The 23493-nt window shown below is 31.1% G+C and overlaps 3 protein-coding genes across 5 annotated transcripts; 2 read left to right on the top strand and 1 right to left on the bottom strand.

Moving 5' to 3' along the window:
* Positions 1-784: 784 nt before the first annotated feature.
* LOC108780446 (uncharacterized) lies at positions 785-4400 on the top strand. Its single transcript, XM_018548156.1, has 4 exons — positions 785-991; positions 2347-2462; positions 3620-3868; positions 3998-4400. Exons 1-4 carry the CDS (start codon positions 821-823, stop codon positions 4110-4112), a joined length of 651 nt encoding a protein of 216 aa, XP_018403658.1. The 5' UTR covers positions 785-820; the 3' UTR covers positions 4113-4400.
* Positions 4401-5561: 1161 nt separating this feature from the next.
* sas (stranded at second) lies at positions 5562-19858 on the top strand. The gene is made up of 13 exons (XM_018548098.1): positions 5562-5661; positions 7394-7948; positions 9201-9491; positions 10165-10357; positions 10466-10680; positions 10815-11179; positions 11847-12114; positions 14616-15965; positions 16658-16859; positions 17084-17582; positions 18071-18431; positions 18961-19154; positions 19579-19858. Exons 1-13 carry the CDS (start codon positions 5562-5564, stop codon positions 19669-19671), a joined length of 4686 nt encoding a protein of 1561 aa, XP_018403600.1. The 3' UTR covers positions 19672-19858.
* A 492-nt stretch (positions 19859-20350) lies between these two features.
* Positions 20351-22837, bottom strand: LOC108780400 (Glutathione peroxidase homolog with thioredoxin peroxidase activity). Of its 3 annotated transcripts, none has more exons than XM_018548094.1 (3): positions 22764-22837; positions 22482-22523; positions 20351-20979 (listed from the first exon to the last, which is right to left on the bottom strand). In XM_018548094.1, the coding sequence occupies exons 2-3, from the start codon at positions 22489-22491 to the stop codon at positions 20378-20380; spliced, it is 612 nt and encodes a 203-aa protein (XP_018403596.1). In that variant the 5' UTR covers positions 22492-22523; positions 22764-22837; the 3' UTR covers positions 20351-20377. The 3 variants fall into 3 exon arrangements, with proteins under 3 accessions (XP_018403596.1, XP_018403597.1, XP_018403595.1); XM_018548095.1 differs by lacking the exon at positions 22764-22837 and adding an exon at positions 22603-22729; XM_018548093.1 differs by lacking the exon at positions 22764-22837 and adding an exon at positions 22609-22729.
* Between the last annotated feature and the right edge of the window lie 656 nt (positions 22838-23493).

Raw genomic sequence — 23493 nt, 5'->3', positions numbered from 1 at the left:
CTTTCTCTCTTTATTATTAGTTTGAAAAACTTAACGAGCCTTCTCACTACATGTTTTTACATAACATTCTATGTGTTCATTTTTTACAAAATAAAATAGTCGATATATAATTTATTCAACATTGTTTCAACGTTGCTCAGCAATATTAACAATCAATATGGAAAAATAAATAAAGATTCAACTTGTAGTTCTGTAGTTTGGTCAATATTGTTTCAACGTTACAGCAACATCAACAATCAATGTAGAAGATCAATATATATACGACATTGATAAAACATTGACACATTCTTCATTTGACATTGCAATATCCTTTCAGCGTTCTTTATGGGTATTTGAAACGAATACACTGACTGTGATTTTTTAAGCGTAATTAAGATAACATTAAAGTCATGTAAAAAAGACATGCGTTGTGTATCAATATAGTCATAAAAATGTATACTTCTGACGGCATATACGTCATCATGTTTGTTGGATTAACATACGCATAATATTCAAATATTTAGCCAGCGTTGTTAATTTATCATTTTCTATTATTGATTATAAAACGGTCTGCAAATAACAAGTCGTGTTGCGGAGTTACTGGTACTAAATGTAAATTTGAATTTCGATAATGACCAAGTTAAAAAACACATTCAAGATAATTATACTAATTGCAGCTGTGTTAATACAATAAGTCATTTATTGTCACATATTATGCCTTAATTACATGCAAATGGCTTATTGAGAAATTTGCAAAAGTATATAAAGTAGATCAAGAACATTTTTGCATTACAGTCGTGTCGAAATTCTGCTTCTTTTCTGCTATTAAAGATACAAAAAGATGGGATTCGCGAAATTATTTGTTTTGACGTTAGTAATCGCTGTTAATCTGCAGGAAATTTATGGACATGGAATGATGATGGATCCTATAAATAGAAGTAGTGCTTGGAGAAAAGGTTTTCCCGTAGAACCTAACTACACTGATAATGAACACTATTGCGGTGGATACATGGTATGTATACACGACTATAAAATTGGTTGTAAAAAAACTTTGCAAAAGATGTTGACAACAATAAATATTTTTTTTATTAAGTAGTTATATTAGGATATCAATAATTGGCTATTTTAATTTAATTTAAGTTGTTTTAAAAAGAATTATACATATATGTTTTCCTTTGAAAACTTTATGTGATACTATAATATATCTATGTACAATTCCGTATGGAAAGGAATCATTGAGAACTTTATTGTGAGAACTATTCAAATTTCTTATTAAATTTCTATAGTTACTTGAACAGTATAACTAATTGACGACGTGTATGAATATCCCTGGGCCTCTATTCTGTAACTCTTAACGCAAGTTTCGTTATCGTTATAATGCCACTGCGCAGCTCTTTTATTATGGTAAAAAGCTGCGCAGTGGCGTTATAACGATAACGAAACTTGCATTAAGAGTTACAGAATAGGGGCCCTGGCAAAAAAAATTGGCCGACATTTTGTTGAAATTTTATTAAAATTTCACTGAAATTGTCCTTGGTTTTGGAACACTTTTCAATGAAATTTCAGCGAATTTTGCTGAAAAAATTTTAGAAAAATAAAATAAATTAATAATTTACAATAAGTGAGAAATAATGCCTATACCTGTTGGATCTTAGATCAAGATGCTTTTAAATAATTTCATGTGAATTTACATACCACATTTGTAATTTTTTGAATTGCGCGCCGAATTGGTTTCTCGAATTTAAAGGCCCCACACACATATTCTATTAACTATAATAGCTCTGACATACTATAACGCAATGTGCGATGCGATGTGCGATATATGATACGCACGATATCCAATAAACGTACAGTTCTTTTAGAAAAGCAGTACGTTGATTAGATATCGTCCGTTGCATATCGTAAATCGCATTGCACATCGCGCTGTTGTGCCAAAGTCAGCAGAGATGTTATACCATAAGAATAAATCATAGCAGAGTTTTTGATTCTAGACTGTAATTAGCTAACTCTTACGATGTCTTATTAGGTTAGTTTGGATCTACAATAGGTTTTTAAGCCTTATGCCATAAGAAATGGAGGAATCACAGTCAATTATTCTCCTCAACTTCGAATATAATTGGTCAATTTCTTATGGCTTAAAAGACTAAAACACTTATTGTAGATCCGGATTAACAATAAGACATTAAGGTAGTCTAAATCTAAAGATTTATTTTGTAATCATTTTATAATGTTATAACCTTTCAATGAAATATTTCTTTAATATTTTTGCAATTTTTCTATGCTGTATGGGAAACAATTTGATCAGAAATAAAAAAAGATATATATCTCAAGTGATGTTTAAAAGATAGATATAATTTTTTATTATAGGTTCAGCACGGAAATAATAATGGCAAGTGCGGAGAATGCGGTGACAGTTATTCCTTACCTCGACCGCGGCCAAATGAAAATGGCGGCATCTATGGAACAGGTCTCATTGTTCAAAAGTAAGTAAATTGCAGATAATAATGACACTGTTCTAACAAATCAATGTATAATTAAAAAAAAACTAAAATATTATAAAATACTATAAAATATTCTCTAAATTTTTATTGAATTACGATCACGTGTATTGTGCCGATTCACGTAGGATACAGTTCGCGTCGAACGACCATGGCTATACGCGAGTCGCTAAATTATATATTTTGACATTTTTTACATTTAAACGACAGCTGAACTAATTGAACTCTAACTCTTATTTCAATTTATAACTTAAATTCAAATTATATTTATAAGGAAACTGTTTTTATCTCTATGAATAGAAATATCATAACGCTAAATTCAACAAACATTACACTCAGAAAAAAATATAGCACCAGATAGTACAATTGGAGAGTGCTCTTCTATAAATAATAGTACAAATAGGGACAGAGATAATTTGTAATGAATGAGTCTAAAAGATTATTCTAAGAAACTTAAGTCTCAAATCAATTGACAAACTGCTTAAAAGGCTGTAAAGAATTGCAGTATTTAACAAAATCTAAAAGGTGTAGTAATTTTAAATAATATTGTTAGAATATTTTGACAAATTGTAGAAAACATATCTACAATTATTGTAAAACAATTTATTTTTTATGTTTAAAGTAAAGTGAACAAATTGTATTTACAATGACTATAAACTATATGATAAAAGAAGCAAAACATTATTAGAAATTAATGTTAGTTGTTTTTAATATTAAGAATATTATTTTATAGAGTTCTACAATAACGCACTAAATTTTAACTAAATTTTATAGTATAATTTCATAACCAGTGCTTAACAAGTTACTCTTAATGTATTATAATTAATTAAAACGTTGTAGGAAAATGTTTTACTTTTTATTAATAAAATATATTTGTGCGTTTGTTTCACAGAGTCACAATTTTTGCGTGTTTGCATGTGACAAAATAAATTTGTTACAAAATTGTAGCTAATCTGTGTATTTTCTATTTTCCATTATGTTACAATTTAAAGTTACTTATAACTGACAAAATTAAGTCTACAATATTGCAATTTTTCCATATAGTCATAATATAATTCAAAATCTATTAAAATTTAATATACTATTTTTTATGATAAACTATCACACTCTCAATGCATATTATCTTATATTTCATTATGTAGATATAAGGCAGGTTCCGTCATCGAAGTAACTGTTCGCCTCACTGCCGCCCACTTGGGTCATTTTGAATTCAACCTTTGTCCACTGAAGACGACAAAAGAATTAGAAACTGATAAGTGCTTCAGTATGTATCCCTTGCCAAGGGCTGACGGTAACGGCTATAAATATCCCGTTCCTAAGGATGGCGCAAAAGATTACAAAATTAAACTGGTTCTACCAAAGGATATTACGTGTAAACAATGTGTGGTTAGGTTAGTACTGGAGGCAACCTCATTTTGTTTTATTTTAATTACTAATTTAATTTTTAATTTGATTTTAATTTAATTAAATAATATAATGTAAATTAAATAATATAAGGGTTGTGATTCTTTTTTTATTAGGTGGCATTATCGTACTGGCAATACTTGGGGCACTTGTCAGGATGGATCACAAGCCGTAGGTTGTGGACCCCAAGAAACGTTTAGGAGCTGCTCTGATGTCACCATCACAAATTAATTTATCACCTACTTCAGATTGGATCTCTTAACACACATACATACAGCTAAATATAGCTTTATATCATTGCTGCTTTCGGTTTGGACACGCGCTTTAAGCGTCCAAACCGAACGCAGCTTATATCAAAATTTTCACTTAAAGAATTTTGATCTAACAGGTTCTGACAAATAAATAAAGAAAATAAATAGCAAAAAGTTACTTTTTAGGTACAAAGAGAGATTTTCTATCCTTTATTCCTAAAACTTGAATTTCAGAAAATTGATAGAAAAAATATATGTATATATAAAAGTCCGACTTCTTTTTTTGACGTACCATTTAACATTATCCGACCTTTCTCTCCCCCGCCCTCCGGAGGTGTTAAGGTGGATGCTACCGAAGTTAAATGATAGATTTTATTATATTCCATCTTTTGTATCTCTCTATAATTAAGCTTCAATCCTGTATCTCAAACCATTCAGAAGTTATTTAGGTCGCTCGGAATTTTGGCTGGCATATATACCAGAAATATTTATTAAATTACTATTATCGTAAATATTATATACAAAGTATTGTCCATATTTTAATAATATTTCAAATAAAGGTTACATAAAATATGTATAGGTATAATACGTATAAAAATATATAATATATATATTTATGTATAATATATTTCAAAAAGGAAAATTGGTAAAAATGTTTGCGAAAATTTGTCATAAATATATTTTGTACTGTCTGAGTAGTCACAATTTTGGATTAATTTCTAAATAAAACACAGTACTTTTAAAAATTACTTAAAAATATGGCATGCATATTAAAGCTGAGGCGTTTATATGGCGCCTAGTACAAATATAAACGACCTGTAGCAAGGTTAACGCGGCCGTATCCGGGCCCATGATAGAAGACACACACAAAGAAGAGGTAGGCCAATGCGAAACTCGTCAGAGAAGGCGAATCCCGTTCACCGTTGTACAGCATTACAGCTCCGGCCTCGGCACGGATCGCCAACGAAACGAGAGAGAGCGGCAGTCAATCGGTCACCGTACACGCGTGCTTTCAGCGGTGTCCCCGGCAGTGTGTTTCGAGAATTGCTAACTCTATAAATTCCTTCCACCTTCTCTCTCTTTCTCCTCGCCCCCCCCCCCTTCTCTCTCTCTTTCTCACTGCCCGTTCATATCCATACATACATACGAAGTGGATTGTTCTCTCTTTCTCTCTTTCTCTCCTCGCTATTCAGGACTCTGAAACTCGTTTCAGTCAGTCACGGATTGTCCGTTGTTCCTTCGTTGTTGGTTCACGCGTTGTTGATCGTGGGTAGCAACTCACTCTAGATAAAAACGTGGATCTATATTTTTTTTTCTTGATCTGCGTATTTTTTCTCGATCGTCTAATCTTCTTGTTAAAGAATTTAGTGAGTGCGCATGAACGAATGAGTGTTTATGGATATATATCTGTATAGAAGAATGCGGTAGGATGCGTATCCAGAAAAGATGTTTCTTGCTGGGTCTCTGCCTCTTAGGCAGAGTCGCCTTTTCCTTAACAGCCGTCAATACTGAAATTACCACGTTACCTGGTAAGCTTCTCTCAAGGAATAAATTCATTCTGATCGAAAAACAAGTTCTTGAATTGTTAAAAAAATAGCGACGGACAACAAAAATTATAATATAAGAAAGTATTTTTAAAGATCACTATATATTTCAGAAACAAAAAGTCGTTCAAAAGTAGGCATATATGTTATATATAATTATAATATTGAAATTTTGTTAATATACAGTAATATCAGTAAAAAATGTCACATCTTCGTGTGAAAGTTTTAAAGAATAAGATTTTTTATGATTATTATATCTACATAATTCATAAAAAATTTATAAAATAAACAATTTTCAAAAATTATTTAAGTTCTTGAATCTGAAATCTTCTAATGGTTTCTATGTCTAAAAAATTGTATTTCTTTAAAAAAAAATGTCCTTTTTTGTTTTTTTATATCCCTTATAAATAATATATGCCCGACTCTTGTATGAATAAAAATGTAAATATTGATGTAATAGAAAAAAAAGAAAGCTTTATTTTCTTCAAACTTAAATTATAATTTTAAATAAGACACTCATCGTGATATGCATTTTATTTTGTTCGAGTAATAATAAGGCACATTTATTAAAGCAGTGAATGAAACGCGTAAGTTTGCGTGACGTAGCCGGAGACCTCAACGACTGCGCAGAAAAGGCGCTCGGTTTTCTCAGATTCTCTTACGATACTTATTTGGGCCAGATCGGACTAATTAATAAAGAAAATTAGTTCTAATATTTTGTTTTTTTTTATGATTCGCAATTACAGTGTGCTTCGTGAGCTGAGATATTGATTTGTATTTATATCAGTTATATTCAGTCTAACAATTGTATATACTTAACGTTTTTTGGCGAAAATTAAGAATAATTTCACTTATTTGAATTTATTAAATGTTTAAAAATATAAATATCAAACAGTATAAGTATATTTACATTTACTTGAAATCAATTCTTAATGTATCGCACTGTTGGAAAATTAATTATGCTGTACATAACACATTTTACATGTTCCAAACGGTCCACTTGTCAGATCTCTTTGTGTTCATTTAACATATTAGTGTTAGAAAACACAAATTGTGTAAAGAGTGATTGCAAAAACGATACTACTGATGCTTCTGAATTAAAAAAACACTTTTTAAACATCTATTTATTATTTTTATACTAAATAAATATTAAAAAAACATTTTTTGAATTTTGTTTAATTTAAACATATGTGTGCTAATTGAGGTACTGTTGGCTTTTTTATGACACAATCATTCATAATTAATAATAAGATAATAATCTTCACAAATTAATTTTTGATTGTTGATTCGATGCTAATTAACACTCAAAATGCTCTAAGAAACGTGTTGTAAAAAATATTACCTCAACTGGAAATCGAACGTAGGACCTTTCTATTTTCCGGGCGGGTGCCAATAATAATCATCTCGACTACTGAGACATCGTAACGATATTTTTTTAATTTATTGCTATGGGTGATCTTCTGCAGATCATTTTGTATGCTTTTCTGACGAATTTAGAAAGTAAAGTATCTGCTCCGACATATCTCTAATATATTATCTTCTTATAGCTACTATAATTCAGATATGCAAAATTTTACGATTTCTGTATACGTTATGTGCGTTATTTTTTGAGGAGAGGAGTGTACATTAAAAATTTATTAATTTCAAAGAAGTAAAATTTTTAATAATTTTACTAGATATTTAAATTTCTTAAACATTATGTTCTTTTTGCTTATAGATAACAATGGCGAAGGTATTCTAGGAGTTCAGTCCCCTCATACAGAATGGCGGAATGATACAACAGAATTAAAAAGTGTATATCCAACAAAAGAAGCTGACATAAAAATAACAACTGAAGCTAAGAAAAAGTCAGTAATGGACTTTAAAGTCAAAAGCGATCAAAAGTACCAAAAACCCGTCATTAATACTAACTCACAGGAGACTGTAGACTCTCACACTGCAGTAATGTCGCCAGTTTTACCCACGATTTTACCTGAGACAAAAGTAGATCAATCTTCAGCAATAACAAAACCTATGAACACTACGAATATAACGACTCCGTTTCTTCTTCACGGGGTACCAATGGTCGCTGTAACGAAGACGATGTTACCAACTAGTCGTGCTGTCCAGGATACGACAAATAAGAAAGTGGGAATTCCGATGATGAAAGAGACAATGTCATCAAGGGGTAGAGACTTAAATGGCACTTCCTCAGAGCCAATGAACTCATTGCACGCTAATATCACGGATCTCAGTGATATCAGCATGGATGATGATGACAAAGAAGTTGAAGGTATATTGTTGTTTTTTTATATATAGTCTTACTTTGCACAACACGAGCGAATTTTATTTATAATTTGTTTAAACAATTAACGAAAATTTTTTTAAATGAGAATTACAGGACTATTAGATTTATATTTTATAGGATTATTAGATATTTTTTTATGAAAAATTCATATAAGCAGTTATTCGTTATTTTTCCACCATCTTATTTGTTGTAAAAAGATATAATTACTCAAATTATATTAGCGATCCTCATAGGATTATATCTACGGATTTAAGTTCCCTTCTTTTTATTATTGTTACTTGTTGCTTAAAGCAGCCGATACAATAAATGATTTTTATAAATTTTTGTTTTTGAAAACGAATCTACACATGAAATTGCTCTACACACATCACGTTTTTGTAACTTTATCTCAAACTTTACTCAAATACTTTATCTCAAAAGTACAATACTATAAACGCCATCTTTTACATCATTTAAATGGAGCTTTCTCAACGATATGACGGGATAAATTAATTTTATTTACGAATTTATTTTGGACGACAAAAATTCTATAAGAGTCACTTTGTCTAACTCATGGTCTAAAATCCATATCGGACAGTGTAATTAATCAATAATAATAATATACATAGATCTGATCATACCTTTTTAATTTGATTATTGCAACACATTTATCTTATAATACAGTAAAATTTATCATGTAGGACTGAAAGATTAGAAAATAGAATATTTTAATTTTACTTTCTACATCTGAATCAGTGGATAATTTCTGATATCAATCCTAAGTATTTATGTTATTACTATGGTAATCAGTGAATGAAATCTTCTAGCTAATTACCTTTTTTTTATTATTTGATCCAATTAACCTTGTTTTAGTAATAAATCAACGTATATGATATTGAAAGATTGCAACTAACGTCGATGATATTTTAATTATATAATATTCTAACTTCCTTTCATTTTCAGTTGAATTTCATTATTACCAGTGTCAAATATGCGCCACTAATTTCCAGTGCCAGGTATGTCACTGATTATCCGATTTAGTGATTGATCCACTGATTCAGATTTAAAGAGCATCTAAAAAATAGATTAATTAAAAATGTTACGGTTGATTTCGTGTTTATGTATTTATAATCCGTTAATTTCAAAATTTTATTATATTGTATATTTTGACGCTAAAAAAGACAGTTTGGAAATCATTTCCAAAATTCTTAAGAGTGTCTTCGTTGAGAGCCTAAACAATCAGATTAATTGTCTCTAGGCGGAGAGTATATCGCACCACATAACGAAACTGCCATAAACATTTCTTCGACGTTATTTCCGAAAGCATCAGTGTGTATCCATGGAAATCGCACTTACTCATTAGGCGAAAACGTTGTCCGAGACTGCGAAGAAAAGTGCATATGCTCCGAGAGTGGAATTACGAATTGTCAGCCGTTATGTGTTTCTCCTTATGTCAAAGCGGGCAGAGAGCTTAAGGATCATTCGTGTCAAGAAAAATTGATTGCTGAAGAACCGTGTTGCGCTCTTATTTCTTGTACCGCAGATTTAGGTATGTCTTATTTGACTCTATCCAGTGAGAAATGCCAATGGAATCGACATCGAATTGATGTCGATTCGACGTCGATTTCATTATCATTTCTCAGTGGGTTTTCTTATTGCTCCAAAAATGTCATTAATATTATTTATATACACTTATTAACATTGTAATTTGCATATTATTTGCTACATATATTTCTATCATATAAAATATACTAACTGAGGTCGAGACAAATTTTTCTTTACCAATCTTTCTATTGTACTTATTTCATTATTTGCATTCATTTCCCAAAATTACTGATTTTTTTGTACTCAAGATTACATAAATGTTATTTTATTATAAATAATTGGAAGTAGCTCTTTTTTCTACAATATTTACCGTTTTACAAAAAGTACCAAAAAGTTGGATAAATCGAGTACGCTGTAATGGTGACATTCAGGTTCCGACCGGAAATAGGTCTTCGTAGTCAAATTATGCCTATATAGCAGTTAAAATTTATTTTTTTATTACTTTCAAAGTTACCTCGAGGTCAATAAAAGCACTTTTAAAAATAATGATTAAGACAAAAGTTTTATGTTGTTTTGCATAAAACCCAAATCTGCAATAAAAGATAAATTCCATTAAAATTTACGCATACTCACATACATGTATCTATATTATACATATGTATATGTATTTGACGTAGCTATTGAATCAAATGAAACGTGCATATTCGAAAACAAGACAGTGGCTAGAGGACAACATGTCGAAGATGGCTGCTCCAGAGTGTGCGTCTGTGAAACTGGCGGTCACTTGAAGTGTAAACCTAGGCCCAAGTGTCCTCCGAATGAGACCGTAACCAATCAGCATGATCGTTGTGTCGTATTAATCGATCCTGGGTATGATATTTAGCAAATGAAATTAACTATTGTGCAAATTTTTAATTGGAAAATTGAAAATGAAATAATTTACAAGCAAAGTAATAGCTAATTATCTTTGATCTTTAGAGATAAATGTTGCACAGTTACACTTTGCGATGTCACTTTGGGCGAACACGAAGTTAAATCAGAGAATGCCACCGATTTGAATGTACAGTTGATGGACGTGAAGGTATTAAACTCGACGGCTATCAAATTAAAATTATCGGCGAAGAATCCTCAAGATGTTACCATAGAGATCTCACAGAACAATCATGTATGGAGACAACAAAAAATTAATAAAGGTATAGATAAATCTTAAGTGATTTGGCTTGAGATGTCGTCTCTTTCCTCTCTGTGCATATTTATACAAGTTTCTTTCCTTCTTATTTTTTTCTTGTGTGAAAACAAAGTTATATATTTCTGTATATATTTACAGATGGCATTATTTCGAATTTGGAACCCGCGCATACGTATTCTGTTCGCGTAGCAGAAGGAAGTCATACAAGTATCCCTAAACCAGCCATACAAGTATTTCTGCCAGCCGAAGTAGTGAAGGCGAACATGTCGGAGAAAGTAACGGATAAAAATACTTGCAATTACAAAGGAAAATCATATAAAATTGGCGCAGAATGGTACGATGAGTGTACCTCTTTCTGTACTTGCACAGAGGATGGCAAATCTGAATGTGCTACGATAGAATGTCCTACAGATTTTGGACTGGATCTATTGGATCCCAACTGTTTAGATTGGGAGACAGTTCCAGCGGATTTTGTCCCAAAAGCACCACAATGCTGCCCCCAGGTATTATTCTTTGACATTTTCTTTTAAATTATAACTTATAATTGATATATATATAATTTATTCTACATGAACCGTTCCTTGCATATTATTCGTTCCGTTCTTAAATTGAGTGATAAACAATAATTATTACTTAAAATATATATTTCTAAAACACACACTTTTTAATGATGTTTTATCAAATTTGTAATCAAAATTACTTCTCGTCATTTAAATTGGGCTCAATTTAAAAATACAGCAATAGATGTTAATAGAAATTTCACGAAAACTTTTCAATACTCATTTAGCATCGTGACATTTAACGATATCCATCAAAGCGCCCGGCGCTTGGTTGTGCCGCGCATGACGGCGCGAACTTTATACGCTATCATTGGACGATTTCAAACGCTCACCATTCAAAAACTATTGACACCTCAACATTTTACTGTTAACATTTTCGACTCAGTTTTTTATGAGAAACACATACATGCTGGCTCCTCCGATCTGAATCACCCTGTTTTTAAGATAAAAGATTGTGTTCAAATAATAATCTTTCTCATTGACTATATTATGTATATAATATATCAATTTTGCATAATTATGTTCTTAATTAAAATTCTAAAAAAAATTTTAATCTTTCTTAACAATTAAATGTCTATATTCTAATAATAATCATATTAACAAATTCTAGGAAGTACACTGTAGGAACAATGGCTCTTGTACTTACGAAGGAATCACGTATGACAACTGGAGCGAGTTACCTTCAAATGTCACCGGCTGCGAAAGACGTTGTTATTGCGAGATGGGCAATGTATCCTGTCATGCTGCTTGCAAATTTGTACCAGCTCTACCACCTGCACACTTACCATGTCCTTCCCATCAAGCAACGTTGACGCATGTACCTACTAATCCATGTTGCACGCAATGGACCTGCAGCCATTCTTCGGCACAACTGCCAGGTAAACAACAATATAGATGAAAACGAAATATACATATATATATTCCAATCTGCTAATGAACCAACTAATTCTCAATTCTTTAAAATGCACACAATATTTGGAATGAAAAATATTGTACGATGTTTTTAAAGCGGGGACATTGAAAAATAGAGTTAAACTTTAGGGTGCAATTGTTGTTAATAAATTATTTGAAACGTTATCGGCACAAAATTTTAATTAACGTTTCGAATTCAAATTGAGTATCGCCGAAAACCGGTTTTTCACGACGCCTTGTAAAGAAAAAAAATACCGAGGGAAACCGGGAAATTACGATGCTTACGGCGCTGTCGGGTCTTATATGGTAATTTCCCGGTTTCCGGTGGTGGAAATCACCGAAAAAAAATGAAAATGGTGATTGCAACCAAAACAGCATGTTCCGTTCCCGATCACGATCCCAAGCGAGCCGAGATGTTCCTTCGAAATCCGCTGAGCAAGCACGACTAGCATTCGATCCAGATCCTAGACGAACAATTTAATAAATATTATTTTTCAATAATTTGTGTATATATAATTAATAAAGAATAAATAATATAGAATGAAAAACCATTTTAAAGACTTGTCTGCTGATTAGGCGGGTGCGCATAATTGCGCAATTACTAAGTAGCCTTTTTTAATTGTAATTAATGCCTTTATGTTATCTTCCTTTGAAATTTACATTTTCCGACTCCCTTATTTCTTTTTTTTGTACATATGTACATACTTCGCATTGACAATGTAACAATTGGGTAGAAGCAAAATTGTAAATGTATGCTTCATGCAACCGTGGTTACGATTGGAAGTAGGCCCAGTTACTGCCGCTTTAAGCATATATAATGATAATTCAGATGCTTATTTTGAAGCTTATTTTGAAGATATAATAAACTGTATAATTATATATACCAAGATATACATATAATAAACATAATTTTTTATTATATTTAAGTAGAAACCTTAGTATAAATAAAAGCAACAAGCTCGAAAACTAATTATTTAAATTGTTTAGAAGATCACACATGGAGTTTTGCATCTTCAGTAACATTCCTAATTCCTTTAATTATTTTACAAATATAAAACATCGAATATCTTATACAGTTGTGCTTATGTTTATCTTACAATTATATTTATTCAACATTAAAATTACACAGCCACACAAAAAAAAAAAAAAATTTTGATCTGGGGGTCTGACTATATATTTTCTATGTTTTTTGGGTCGCTGAATCCGAATCCGAGGCCCATTCAACCCCATCACATCAGGTTTTTGAAAAAACCTCAAAAAACCAATATGGCGGACACTTTTTTGGAAAATTTATCGGATTCGCTTGAAACTCGCTACTCGGGGGTTTTTGGGGTCGCTGATTACGAATTTGAAGTCAGTTTTCAAAAATTCAAAATGGCGGATCCAATAAAGATGTTCTTTTGAGAAATTAAAAACTTGAGTGTTTTAATTCACCCGTATTTACTTTGTATCTTGCGTGTGCCTGCGTCCAGGGCACCTCCACGTGGTGACGGTGGGCAACGGTGTTTGTCTCCTATCCGGCGAAGTCCCTGGATAACGGCTTTGATGCCGTCATGGCAGTCACACGTAAGAAACGTTTTACGATGCAGGAGGTCGGAACTCCAGTATCGGCGGCTGGTCAGGGTGAGAAAGCGGGCCCGCAGTCGTCGTCATCAGGCAACCGCAGCTCTACTTTGGTTGGTGACTTGGCTGATGTAGAGTGTAATGCTACAAGATCCATTAAATAGATCTTTTGAGGAAAAGAGAACCAGATACAGTTCAAAAAAAGAAAACAATTAAAGTGATAAATGTTTCTCAAAAAAAAAACTTTTCCTCAAATAGCATTAACAAACAGCTTTTTTAAGAGCTACATGATGTACAAAATCTGATCGTGCAACCTCCTCGCGGTGTACATCGGGTAACGCAAATGCCGACGGTACATTATTTAGTAAAATAGACGTGATAACATAAACATTGAAACTAAAGATATTACGCGCGTTTAATAGCACAAATTGTAGGTTTTTTTAGATTATGTCCGAATCGTGATATGATAAATCTAAACTGACTTCAAATTCGTAATCAGCGACCCCAAAAACCCCCGAGTAGCGAGTTTCAAGCGAATCCGATAAATTTTCCAAAAAAGTGTCCGCCATATTGGTTTTTTGAGGTTTTTTCAAAAACCTGATGTGATGGGGTTGAATGGGCCTCGGATTCGGATTCAGCGACCCAAAAAACATAGAAAATATATAGTCAGACCCCCAGATCAGAATTTTTTTTTTTTTTTGTGTGGCTGTGTTATTCTTAATGTATAACGATCTCATACTTTTATATAAATGCCGTAATTAAAAAAAGCAGAGCAGTAATTGGGACATTTATCCTATTGTATTTTAATTGAATTCCGTTGAATTCCGCTGTAAATATGCATGGATTCTAGACATGTGACTGATCACTGACAATTTCTGTGACAATTGAACTTTACTTATTGCAGGATTGAACGTGACGACCGCGTACCCCGGCCCCTTAGCTACAAACACGTTTGATCAACAAACAATTGACAATATCAAAAGACCGAATAACAAGTCGGAAATGCTCAAGCCCAGCCAGGAACCGGAGCACGGTACTTCTTTCTTCTCGGAAAATTCGAAAACCGATAAAACCCAAACAGACACTACTGCTCACAGACTTCCTCATTATCCTATAGATCCAGGACATCCTACAATGTCTTATAACGGACCTTATAGTCCTGACTTTCTATCCACTCATCCCAATGTAGAAGACATTTTTCATTTACCCGTTTATTCCGTAAAGCCAATATCGAGGGACAAATCAAAATCAAAATTTGACTCGAAGAAGCCTGTAGAACTAAGACCTCACAAGGAAATAATTGATCAATATTTTCCTGGTCCATTAGTATCTGACAAATTTTCCGATAAAGCCACGCCGCCGGTGCTTCCATATTCCAATGCTAATGAAAATCAACCAAACTCAGCGAACTTAAACAAATTAGCTTCTTCGCCAAAAGATCGTCCAGTTGATCAAGCTCAGTTTATTCCGTTGCATTCTCACCCCAACACATCAGAAACAGAATTCTCATTCACACCTAATAATGGAGAAAACATCTCTCAATTTAATTTTAATAACCAGTACGGTAACACTGCGATCGGTCTTCCTTATTACGATTCAATTCCCCTCAAATCCGACTTAAACGACCCGAATGTAATTATTCCTATAATTTCAAAAAAGAAAACCACACCAAGTAATCCTTTTATTGATGCAGAAAAATCAAAACCGTTTTCGATATTGTCTGATCGGCTCAAACAAAATAAAAAAAATCCTGATTATGAGACTTTACCAGAGAAACTGCATCACCTGACCAATTCGCAACACCCTGATCTAATTCAACTCAATCATACTCCTCCTCAAGATTACCCTACTCTATCTAACCTTCACCAGCAAATCTCTGGACAGAAACAACTGCCTAACGATGAAACGCAATCCGTTTATTTTGGAACGACACCAACTGGCCCTACCGCATCGAAAAAGACGACGAAAGATCCTAGCTTTTCGCAAAAAAATGAAAATGGACAGATCACTTATCACATTCACACGCCCAATATTCCAAATACTCCTCAGCAAATCGAGGAACTATTAGCACACATCAATCAGCACGATCCCAATCCTGGACCCTTCCAATACTACTCCAGAAAACCTGCTGTACTTTATAATGTTCCAAACGGCCCGCTGCCAACTGTACCACTTCATATAGATGCTCAAATATCACAGTCAGGACTTACGCACCTGAACCACCCGCTCGCAGCACAAACGTCCAGTCAGTCAGGTTCGTTCCTGATCATCACAAAAAATAATATACAGAATTTTTATTAGCACAGTCTCGGAAAGAAGCTGATATTCCTTGTTGAAAAATAAAATGTTTTCATTTTACCAACATTTATTGATTTCATAAATTTTTTTATAATTTATGAAACCACAATATTATTATGCCTTTGTAACTATAATATGGTTAAAAAAAAAAAACAATTAAAAGCACAAAGAAATAAAGTAATATTAATTTTGTAAGATCTATCTTGTCTCGATTTTAAATGTGTTAACACGATTTTTTGTTAAAAAGTTTATCTAATTGAAAATAAATATAAACTATATCTCTAATTTTTCTAACTCTTGTTGAAATGTCATATATATTCGTATGCATTGTCACCGACTTTAAAAAGAATCGGATTTATATAATTGCAATTTATTTTTTAATGTGAAATTAGAACAGAAATAACAAAAAAATATGGCACATTGCAGAGTTTTGAGATTTACGATCAACCATTGCATTGTTAGCAAAATGTTCGGGAAAAGTTTAATCCATATTTTAGCGTGCAAATTATTATTATTACTTAGACAAGAGTAATAATAATAATTTACCATATTCTCGCATATGGTATTTTTGAATTGTAACAGAGATAAAAATTGGTTTCTACTATACTATTACGTATCCGACATAATAAATTTTCCCATATATCGTAGGTTTGGACCATAACATTGTACCTCCAGGTTTTCCCCTACCTGGAAGTATACCTGGATTCCCAGTCGCACCTCCTTCCAATGAAGTTATAATGCAAGTGCTGGAAGCATTAGATGAACATACAATACGATTAGTGTTTACTGTACCTCAGGTCTTAGTGGGACTACATGGAAGAGTCGAGCTACGATATACCAGTGATAAAACGTACGTATTGAAATACTGTATTAAATTATATAGAAAGATATTTCGAATTATATGAACTAATTTCTTGTAAACGAAGATGTATATATATAAGTATGGAGACCTATCGTAAAAGACGGAACTTCTCAAGCTCTATTTTTATTTATGACATCAAATACGAGAGAGATATATTTATCTTCTATATCTCTGAATATCTTATAAGAATGATAGAATTTCTCGTCTTATAGAAATTTCGATCCATCCACGTGGAAAGCACAAGTGTTTGCGCCTCCTAATGACTTAATCGCAACACCCCAGCTTGAGTTCGAATTAGGAGATCTAAAACCAATGACTGAATACAAAGTAAAGATTACGGTGAAACTGAAGGACTTAGCCAATAACCCAACCAGCAAAATTTACAACGTGCGTACGTTAGAAAAACATGTCGAGGTAACAACTCTGCCACCGCAAATACCAATTGACGCTGAACTTAGAATAGCGGAGACGAATTCAACCTGGGTTAACGTTATGTGGAAAAAATTCACGGAATACGAATTGCAATTCATAGACGGTGTTCAGCTGAGATACAAAGAATTTGATAGTAAAGTTTACGCAGCGACACCATTGATCCATCGTGCAGTAACAAATTACATAATTGAAAACCTGAAACCATCAACTATGTATGAAGTTGGTATTTATTTTATACCGTTCCCAGGACAATTAACGGAGTTAATAAGCGAAAAAACGGTAAAGTATTTTAACAATTATTGAAATGATCTGATATTGGTGATTTTATTATTTACTTTTATAAAATCCTTTCGTTCATTATATATCAGAGAATAATTCTTTTTCAGTTCATTCCGAACAAATTATACTTTAATTAAGAAAGATTAGTTCTTTTTTTAATTCATAGCAATCATCTGTATCATTTGAATACGATATGATATTATTTATAATAATTATGAATATAAAAATTCGAAGATAAATATAGTTAACGGTTACATAATAATAAAAATAAAATAGTGAGGCTCTTTATAAATTAAATTATTTTGCAAAATAAAAGGGCTCAGAGCCAGTTAAGTAGAAGAAACATTTCAATCGCAAATAAAAATAATAGTTATTTACATATATATAAATAATATTTCTTACAAACTTAAATTACATAATATTTTTCTATATGGAATAAAGCGACATAACTAAGAGGAATATTAATGTTAAATTATTATCTATTGTAGTTTCAGGTAACTACGTTTATGGAACCGGATCCCTATTCTTTCGATGTAAAAGTTGAAGTTAAAACTATTAAATCAACGGATGTAGAAGTGTCTTGGAGTGGTGTGCCTTATCCAGAGGATAAATACGTGAATATTTATCGTGCGATTTACCAGAGCGACACTGGCAAAGAAGACACCAGTACCTTTAAAATTGCAAAAAGAGACTCTCATGCTAAAACTGTAATCAGTGATCTAAAACCTGGGACTAGATACCGATTATGGCTTGAAATCTATTTAACGAATGGCAGAATAAAAAAGAGTAATGTGCAGGATTTCGTCACTAAGCCAGGTGTTCTCTTACCGGCTACCGTGGCTCAACAAGGTAATAATATTCATATTGGCTGTAGGCAGACATGATATATGGTATCTACCCTTTCTCTATCATATTCTCATTTCATTAACATTCTTATTTCTTAAAAAATGCTTATTGGCGTTAATATATGTATTATTGAATTGCTCGTCAATTTAATGTGATATTACTACTTAACTTTAGTTCTGTTCATAATTGCATTTCAAGAATAAAAAAAGCTTTCATCACATGATTTGCAGAACTGAAAATATATGTAAATTCTTATCGAAATATTTAAGCACTAAGATATGCTTTTTGATCAAAAATAGAATTTATAAAAATTCAATAAAAATTTAAAGAGGAAAATTGCACGATATTACATTTGTATAATGCCACTTAGAAACGTTCCTCTTCAATTTTGTATAAATAAAATACATATATTATATATCATTGCTTATTCATTGTTACAAAATGTGCAGTCTTCTTTTTCATCCTTGTTCTTTACGAGCATAATTTTAAAAATAACTTTTTATAAAGTTATAAATTATGCTTTTTATCTTAGCCGGAAAATTTGCAACGCTTCCTCTTCACGATGGAGATTATTATGGTCCACTAGTGGTGGTAGCCATCGTGGCCTCTTTAGCGATATTATCGACCTTGATTCTGTTAATGATGTTAATGAAAAGACGAACGAGTAGTAAGGCTGACATATCACCTCGTAAGACGACGTCAGCATACGACAATCCTTCCTATAAGGTAGAATTACAACAAGAAACTATGGGTAATTCATTCTTATCGTTATTGTATTTGTGAAGTAAAATAAACGCATCGCTATGGCTGATAAATTGATCTACATCTTAATTGCTAAGTACTATTTTTTTTTATTTTAGCTTATGTATTTTAAAATAATTAGCCATTGTTGCATTTATTTTACAATAATTGTTTTTAGTTATAATAGGAAAAAATATTTGCTAAATTTTTGTATTAAAACATACACTGCTCCAATCTTGACCTTAACATAATTTACTTTTTTTAACAATGTTTTCTTTTTTTAAACAATGTTTAATTTTTTTAACCTTTACTATTAATGTAAAGGTTTATTAAATATCCATATAACGTATATTTTTTTACCGAAATTTACGAGTTGATTAATACTAACATATATGTTGCTTCTTTTTAGACTTGTGAGGATGCAGTCACGATACCCGTTAGAAGAAATAAAATTACAGCAGATCACGAAATGGCTATCATCAATGTCAAAGAAACTGCATAAAATTCTATATATTATTTATTAAATTTATATTTATTTATACTAAAGTCATTAAAGAATGCATGTATTATATCGTTCATATGTATAATCATTTCAAGAGTGAATAGGACACTGAGACAATCCAGATGATTTTTGTTTACATTTGTACAGTTTACATTTATATTGTTAGACATTTATAAAATAAATAATTTTTAAAAACTACAATATGATGTAAAAAACTAACAAGATTTAATAACTATTTTTAAGTGGAATACTCTATACTAGTATAGCAGAGATACGCGCCTTGCTGGACGATCCTATTTATGATTAATTAATATATAAAATTATTGTAATTTATACCATTTATTTCTTATTAAATCTCATTACATCAGAAGTTACAGAAAAAAGTTTAATATTTTTATGCTTTTCATATAGAAATATACCTATAAATTTTCGATGAAAAAGTAATCTCAAGATCATTATATATTTATAAAATAACTTTATTTTTGTTATTCGTTGTCTTTGAATACAATGTATTTTTCCATACACCATTATGTGACAAATTGTATTTTAAAAAGATTATATAATAAAGGGGAAACATAATCCTCTATAATTTGTTAATATTATTTAACTATATGCATATGTAATTTTATATTTTTATACTAAATAAAAAAATATTGAGAATATGCAGATAGAATACGAAAAGAAAGGACGCAAGTATTGTACAAACTTAAAACTGCTTTTTCAAACTTTCTTCCATACTTAATGGTTCAGTAGTTGGAGCGAATCTTTCCACTACTTTACCTTCTTTGTCTACAATAAATTTAGTAAAATTCCACTTAATTGCGTTGATAAGCAATCCTTCTTTCTGTGTCTTTAACCATTTCCACAACGGATGAGCATTCTCTCCGTTTACATCAATTTTCTCAAACATGTCAAAAGTAACATTGTACTGTTTCACAAAGTTTAGTATTTCCTCAGAAGTACCCGGCTCTTGACCAGCAAATTGATTAGAAGGAAACGCAAGAATTCGCAAACCTTCTTTTTCGCTATATTTATTGTATAGCTGCTGGAGTTGCTTATAATTGCTCTCCGTTAAGCCACAATTACTGGCTACATTAACAATAATGAGAACATGGCCACGATATTTCTCCAGTGGGACGTTATTGCCCAAAATGTCGTTTGCATGGAAATCATAAACCGAAGTAGCTGACTGCCAATCAGTGTCTTGATTAAATTCTGATGGTGTTGGACATTGTGTAGTATCTTTATTCTTGCAATCTTGAGCAATGATTTCTGAGATGGCAAAAAGCAAGAATATCGAAGCAATGCCTATAAATAATACAATATATTAATATTTTATAATATAGTTTTTTTTTTAAATTAATTTAAATAGTTTACTTTATTTATTCTTTTTCTTTTTCATATATTTCTCTCTTTAAAAAAGTATATTAAACTGCATCAAACACCATAACATGATAAGTAATGATAGAATGATCATATTTTTATGACAGTAAGAAAAAATTATAAAATAATTTCTTTTATACTGGTATATGTTCCTTACAAAAATGTAATAAAATAAATAATTTTTGTATTTATTAATGCTTTTATATTAAAAAGTTTAATTTACTGATTTTACATTTATGTATTTATTATATGTGCACAAAGCAGATATAATATAGCTAAGAAAAACAAGTTTAAAGACAAACAATGTCTTTTTCGAGATTAAACTAAGTTTTTATTCTTTATAATTATATATATATATATTTAAGATTATTAATTATGTATTATCTGTAATTATAATATTTCATAAAAAAGAAAAAGCATTCCATTCTGTGTGAATAATTTTTAGAAACTTAAAGATGTACCATTAAAGATATTTTTAATTATACAAAAAAATTTAATTTAGATGCTAATAGAAATATGAATTAAGTTAATTAAAAAGGACATTTGGTAAGTTTTAGTAAAATTGAGTTTAAAAACATTTTACAGATTTAATATTATTTTATATTATCTACTAAATTTTTGTAATTTTTGTATAGAAATATGTTTTGTCACATTATTAATTAGATTTTTAATAGATATATGTTGTACTTTTTTTTACTATTTTCATTAAAATGAAATAAAGAATTTATTTTATATACTTAAAATTTTTTTTATTCTACGAAATACATCAAAAACAAGAAACAAAAAAGAGAAGGAAATAAAATAATAATATGTATCAATGTTCTATTACAGGGATAATTTTTTTTAATTATAAATTTTATGTCTTTCAAACTTTCATTTTATACAAACAATAGAAAAAATATAATAAAACTTGCCATAATAAAATACATACATGTAAAAAAATTGTTTAGTATAAATGTTATAAAAAGTATAACAAAATTTTTCAAAAAAATCTTTTTAAGAACAATTTTTTGTTTATAGTGCTAAAAATATGAATTCTAATTAAGAGTCAATCAAACTTTCTAACTTTATGTACAAAAGAATCTAGATATGTAATCGTACTTTATATGTTTAAATATTTACATGATAATGACTCGATAAGGGTAAAAATATTTGTAATTTACATTTTGTTTATATTAAATAGCATCTCACATCCTAGCCTAGATTCATAGTCTATTTCATTTCTAAATTATTATTATTATTACAATTTTTTTATTTATATACAATGTAAAAAAACAATTATCAGCTATTATTTATCATACAAAAAATGGAAATATTTGCCTAAAATATATTTAAACAATTTACACGTAATCAAGCTACAAATAAATTAAAGATTATTATTAGTTTCTAAATGAAAAGACTAATTTTCTTTAAGGATGTATACTCACGTAATAGCATTTTGATGAAAATAGCAATTCCGAAATCGGTGACTGAAAAAAAACTTAATTACACTTTACTGTCGTAGTAAAAAAGTATTATTATTTTATCAGAATAATGATAATTCAGTACAATTACAATCGAATTATTGCGACACGCGGAGTAACTGCAGGATGTAACTTTATTGGATTACCAAATCGCCTGCGTCGTTCGAAGACGAATATATATATATAGCTTACAGACTCTTTGTCATTCCCTATTTTTATTACCTGAAGCCTTGAAAACACACTGACCTTTGTCCTTGAAATTCCTTGAAACACGTATCACACCAATCACTGGAAATCCCGACCCATTAGTTCTATACACGGTGTCCTATATCTATTTGATGTATCTAAGCTGGAAACACAATGGGCGATTTCAAGACAGCGAAGCGGCTAGGAACGTTTACCGAGCGATTGAACATAATTGGTTATTACTTATAGATCCAACCAATCATATTCGATCGTTTGGCAACCTAGCCGCTTTGCCGTCTTGATCTCGCCCATTGATGGCCGATTGTTCCATATTTTGGTAAAGTATAATGCTGGATTCACACTGGACGCAGCAAGCGTCAAACAACGAAGCAGCAACCAACCAGCATGGCGATATTTACAGTGGCGTAAAAAATATCGATAAAGGCTACGGTCCATTTGATGCTACGAACGCTTCGAAGCATTTTCTGATTGGTTAGTTAGTAAAATTATTTCTTCTGATTGGGCAATCGAAAGTTTCGAACATTTGTTGCGTCAAGTGGCAGCTTCCAAAATATTGTTAGCTATATATAAAAAAAACAAGCTCTCCTATTGCTGGATTCATCCTGCATCCGATATGTGTCGTACGACGACTTTCCAACCAATCAGAAAAATCGTATTATTGATGCGAAGAAAAATCCTGTTTTTTGATTGGTTGCAGAATCATCGTACGACGAAAATCGAATGCAGGATGAATCCTACTGCCTACATATTGGATATCGTACCGTTGTAT

The sequence above is a fragment of the Cyphomyrmex costatus genome, unplaced genomic scaffold (assembly GCF_001594065.2).
Source record: "Cyphomyrmex costatus isolate MS0001 unplaced genomic scaffold, Ccosl1.0 scaffold70, whole genome shotgun sequence".
NCBI lineage: Eukaryota > Metazoa > Arthropoda > Insecta > Hymenoptera > Formicidae > Cyphomyrmex > Cyphomyrmex costatus.
Note: the sequence above shows the minus strand (reverse complement) of the source record. Positions and strands in the feature narration are given on the sequence as shown.

Coding starts and splice junctions, on each gene's coding strand:
- LOC108780446 (XM_018548156.1), top strand. CDS start 821: ATGGGATTCGCGAAATTATTTGTTTTGACGTTAGTAATCGCTGTTAAT. Junction 992..2,346: donor ACTATTGCGGTGGATACATG/GTATGTATACAC, acceptor TTTTTATTATAG/GTTCAGCACGGAAATAATAA. Junction 3,869..3,997: donor TGTAAACAATGTGTGGTTAG/GTTAGTACTGGA, acceptor TTTTTTTATTAG/GTGGCATTATCGTACTGGCA.
- sas (XM_018548098.1), top strand. CDS start 5,562: ATGCGTATCCAGAAAAGATGTTTCTTGCTGGGTCTCTGCCTCTTAGGC. Junction 5,662..7,393: donor TGAAATTACCACGTTACCTG/GTAAGCTTCTCT, acceptor TTTTGCTTATAG/ATAACAATGGCGAAGGTATT. Junction 7,949..9,200: donor TGATGACAAAGAAGTTGAAG/GTATATTGTTGT, acceptor AATTGTCTCTAG/GCGGAGAGTATATCGCACCA.